Source organism: Etheostoma spectabile, unplaced genomic scaffold (genome assembly GCF_008692095.1).
Source record: "Etheostoma spectabile isolate EspeVRDwgs_2016 unplaced genomic scaffold, UIUC_Espe_1.0 scaffold00002243, whole genome shotgun sequence".
Classification (NCBI taxonomy): Eukaryota; Metazoa; Chordata; class Actinopteri; order Perciformes; family Percidae; genus Etheostoma; species Etheostoma spectabile.
Window position 1 is genome coordinate 1 of NW_022602872.1, and position 4,692 is coordinate 4,692.

The 4,692-nt window shown below is 39.9% G+C and overlaps 1 protein-coding gene across 2 annotated transcripts; it reads left to right on the forward strand.

The window, feature by feature from the left end:
• Nucleotides 1-1,173: 1,173 nt before the first annotated feature.
• LOC116675777 (guanine nucleotide-binding protein G(s) subunit alpha-like) lies at nucleotides 1,174-3,858 on the forward strand. Of its 2 annotated transcripts, XM_032507369.1 has the most exons (5): nucleotides 1,174-1,281; nucleotides 2,226-2,356; nucleotides 2,785-2,852; nucleotides 3,443-3,622; nucleotides 3,781-3,858. In XM_032507369.1, the coding sequence occupies exons 1-4, from the start codon at nucleotides 1,205-1,207 to the stop codon at nucleotides 3,587-3,589; spliced, it is 423 nt and encodes a 140-aa protein (XP_032363260.1). In that variant the 5' UTR covers nucleotides 1,174-1,204; the 3' UTR covers nucleotides 3,590-3,622; nucleotides 3,781-3,858. The 2 variants fall into 2 exon arrangements, with proteins under 2 accessions (XP_032363260.1, XP_032363259.1); XM_032507368.1 differs by having other exon boundaries at nucleotides 3,443-3,849.
• The last annotated feature ends 834 nt before the right edge of the window (nucleotides 3,859-4,692 follow it).

Sequence of the window (4,692 nt, forward strand, 5' to 3'; positions counted from 1 at the left end):
TTTAGTGTCTTGCCCCAAGGACACTTCGACAATGACTGCAGGGGCGGGGATCAACCACAACCTTACGATTGGCAGGCAACCGCTCTACCACTGAGCCACAGCCGCCCGCAGGCTATGAGGTCGAAGGGAGCATGTAACCTCCCTTTCTCTGCTTTGCCGGCCAGAGGATTTGCCACCCATGAGAGAGAGACATCATGACTTTCAATGACTCCTACTAAGGAAAGATCATTGTGGGAACTGGCTCTAGTGGCTGTAATCTGCACCAAAGCAGAATTTGGGAAGAGAACATTTAGATTGTGTCATAATGTGTATATAAAGGCATCAAAGAGCACTATGTCATGGGACCTTTAAATAATAAACCTCATGATTCATGTGTTCCTGAAATGTTAAACTTGCAAAAGGTCTTGTTTCTGTTCTCCATATACTACCGGTCAAAGTTTGGGTTCACTTAGAAATTTCATTGCACTCCATTGTAGACAGAATAGCAGCTAAGATCAGTTGCATGATTGATTTATCCAATGCAGTTTTCAGATTACATTATGTGCTTACATAATTGCAAAAAAAAACTAACTAGAAAAAACATTGGAGAAACCAATGTTTTTCTAGTTAGTTTTTTTTAAAGTGATATCCAACTAGTAAACAGAATGGCCTTTGGAACAATGGATGACTGGTTGCTGATAATGGGCAATGTATATATGCATTAAAAGATAGCCTTTGACGGTAGTTTACATCGTTGTCATGTAATTTACATCCATTATTCAGTATTCAAAGTACTTCTTTACAATGCAAATTCAACTTTTCACTTCATCCGTCTTACAGTATTCGATGTTGGCGGTCAGAGGGATACGTCGAAAATGGATCCAGTGTTTTAACGGTACAGTGTTTGTAGCTTGGACTGCTTTATTGAATGGATGAAATTGAATGAATTACTGAATATATATATATATATAATAATAATAATAATAATAATAAATAATCAGTGACAAGCAGTCATTGACTGATTCTTTTTTAATGATAATCAATTGTGTCCATTTGTTTTCTAGTTTTTGCCAGATACATGTATCTGTGTTTATTTAATCTAAAGGTGATGAGAGTGTTGGTAGTTTTACTCGTCTTTGTTGTGTAATCGCAGCCTATGTGGTGTTTGGTGTGTGTGGCCAGATGTGACAGCTATCATCTTTGTGGTGGCGAGTAGCAGCTCAACATGGTGATCAGAGAGGACAATCAGACCAACAGACTACAGGAAGCACTCAACCTTTTCAAGAACATTTGGAACAACAGGTGAACAGCTGTAGTGATGGAGACAGAATGAATGTTGGTTTGGGTTTTGATGATGTGCGTGATGTTTTGTTTTTTTGCCACACGGATGATCGAACAACACACCTAGTAGATGTCAATACTCCTTTTTCTCCGTTTCTCCTGTCTGACACTATGGCTGAAAGGCTGTTGATGAGCGGCACGGTGGCACTTTTATGTTGTGTTATACCTTTTTATACCGTCTTTTGAACCAGTTTTTGTTCTGTACTCTTTTTTTTTTTTTTGTAAAAATAAATGTTAAAGCCTTGTTGCCTTAAGAATAAAGCCACACGCTTCAACTTGCACAACTCTGGACCTTTAATGGCTGTTCATTTCACTCTGTTTAGATATACTTCAAAAGTCTATTTCTTTTGTCACAGATTAAGACATTTTGTTCAGTTTAAGTGTGCACCTAATACCACAGTATCACTTCAGTGCTATTCAGTGGCACTGTTAGACCAACTCAAATGAACGGGGCCAGGCTGGGTGATTTTAGGGGCACCAAATATATCAAGTACAAGTGTTACATAGCACCAACTCTCCATAGGTTGGACTCTGCAAAAGAATAACGCTACACATATAACAATTAATACAAGAATACTCATTCAGTGTTACTCTATGTTTGATTGTCATGCAATCAATATTAAAAAAGGGCATCAGGGATAGGCCTGTTGTCTGTAGTTTAATTTTCCCACTTTGTTTTTGTTGATTATTTGTTGTTGTTTTTACTCTCCCGGGTTTAGATCATAGGATTAAAAAAAAAAAAAAGAAAAGAAGATAATTAGACATACCACCTTAAAAGTGTATTAAAACAAACTGCCACTTGAAAAGCAGGGACTCCTCAGCAAGTGACCTGTAATGTATTTTGGGTCCGAAATGAAAGTCCAAAGAAATCTGGCACTGAACTCGTTCTTCATTTCCCTCCACAGGTGGCTACGGACCATTTCGGTAATCCTCTTCCTGAACAAACAGGACCTGCTCGCTGAGAAGGTTTTGGCAGGGAAATCTAAAATCGAGGACTATTTCCCTGAGTTTGCACGCTACACTACACCTGATGATGGTAAGAGTTGGACCCTGATTTCTGTGGGTGTCCAATACATAACATATCCATTTTTCTGTGGTTGTAGCCAACACATTGAAAGGGTTTAGTGTGGATGATGAGCAAGTCAAAATACAACAATCTAGTTAGAAATATCCTCAGGATTAACAACATTTAGCTGAATGTTAACCAATAAGTGTAGTATAATAGCAATACATAAGCTATCTGCCCGTAATGTAAATGAAGGGCAGGGTAAATAGATAGAGAATACATTTTTGTAAATTTTTAGAAACAAAAAGTCATGACTACTAATGATGGTCACAAGGTTTCATTAAGTAATCATCAGCATTACCAGCTTAACACTTGTTGCTCCTGTTCAGCAGGAGGAGTGATGGGTTTAATGGCTCAGTGCAAAATGATTTGGTCACTAATTTCTTCTTCTCCTACAGCAATACCAGAGCCAGGTGAGGATCCCCGCGTCACAAGGGCCAAGTACTTCATTCGGGATGAGTTTCTGGTATGTACCAAGCTTATGTTTTACCTGTTTGAATTTGATCAGTATCCTTTCATCATATGTTTCATACTGTGTTTCCTGTTCACAGAACAGTGTATGTAACACAAGGAAAAAACCTAAACTGACACATTTCCGTTTTCTATGTCCTAGTATGACTTTTTACAGCTGATACATATACATTTATGTGGTGTCACTACATTCCATTTTCCCTCCTCTGTCTGACTCTTTCAACAAAGTAAGTCCTCCTTAAAACAGTTAAGATGAGTTGGACGATGTTTCACCAACAAATACTGAAGCAAAAGCGGATGAAGTACATGAAGATGTTAGGTTTACTGTCGGCAGCTTTTCCAAACCTATATGAAAATGTGTCTGCTAGACATCTATTTTAATCTTTTGATCAATTTTTACATTTTTTTTGGAACGTAAACTGATCAAACTGAGCTAAACATTACCAGTTGAATTGTAAGAAGAAAATTTTGCAACACTATTCACTTTTATATAATTAACGGGTCTGTCTGGGTGAATCAAACATAAAAAGGTAGGAGCCACCGATCTACACCACTAACTTGTCTGTACTTCTGTGTCTTTTTCAGAGGATCAGCACAGCCAGCGGGGACGGACGGCATTACTGTTACCCCCATTTCACCTGCGCCGTCGACACAGAAAACATCCGCCGCGTCTTCAGTGACTGTCGCGACATCATACAGAGGATGCACCTACGGCAGTACGAGCTCTTATAATGGGCAGTGGCGTCCGGCCTACTTATCTACCTACCAACCTACCTATCCACCCGCCCCTCCACTTCCTCCAACTTCACCAAACAACCAAGCCCTCCCTCCATCCTGATACAACTCCTATTTCTCCCGGTTACACAACTTCAGAAATACAGAACAGTGGAAAGACTTTTTTATGTTTAAAAAAAAGGAAACACAGTAAAGGATACACCAACATTAACCAGGACTGACTGCTGTACTTACAGACTGGAATCCCTCAGTGCAGGCTATCCTTCTTTTAGCTCTTTCTCTCTCTCAGATATATGAACACACACACACACACACACACACACACACACACACACCACACACACCACACACACACCACACACACACACACTACAGCATAAGACATTCAGAGCCCTTAGGTTTTGATGTCTCATATCGCAAACACACTCAAACTCTTTTAAAACTAAGTCGTCCTGCTTTTACCAGTTGGCAGAGGCCAAATAAAATAATGCTTTCTGAGAGAGGAGTTTATTATTATTCACTACTTGCTGAAGATGACGGAGGAGGCGGAGGAGGAGAAGAAGAGAACAATGGACGTGGAGGGAGGCAAACTGGTATAGTGAAGGACTGTGAGGCTTTTTGTGGCCCGAACAGACGGACTAATTGACGGCTGCCTGTGGACGTGAGCGTGACTTGAGCATAAGACCACACGGCCCACGTGACCTGCTCTTCAAGAAACCAATGGAGGAGGGACGGCAGAAAACAACAATAAAAAATACCATTCAGTGCATACCAGTGAACTTCATGCCGTGCAAAAAAATCCAAGCTATATATATATATATATATAGATATTTATATATGTGTGTATATAAATATGTATATGTATATGCATATATATAAATAGTATATATTCCTGTAATAACACAAATCAACTTTTAAGTTTTTTGCTAGTTTTCCCCCATGTTATGTGTTGGTGTGCACTGTGTGTGATCTGCCTTTGTGCACCATTTAAACCCCCCCCCCCCCCCCCCACCCCACCACACACACACCCCTTTGGTCCTAGTCTCTCACCTCACCATGTCCCACTTCCTGTCCCTCCCGGCTTTAAGTATGTCTGTCTT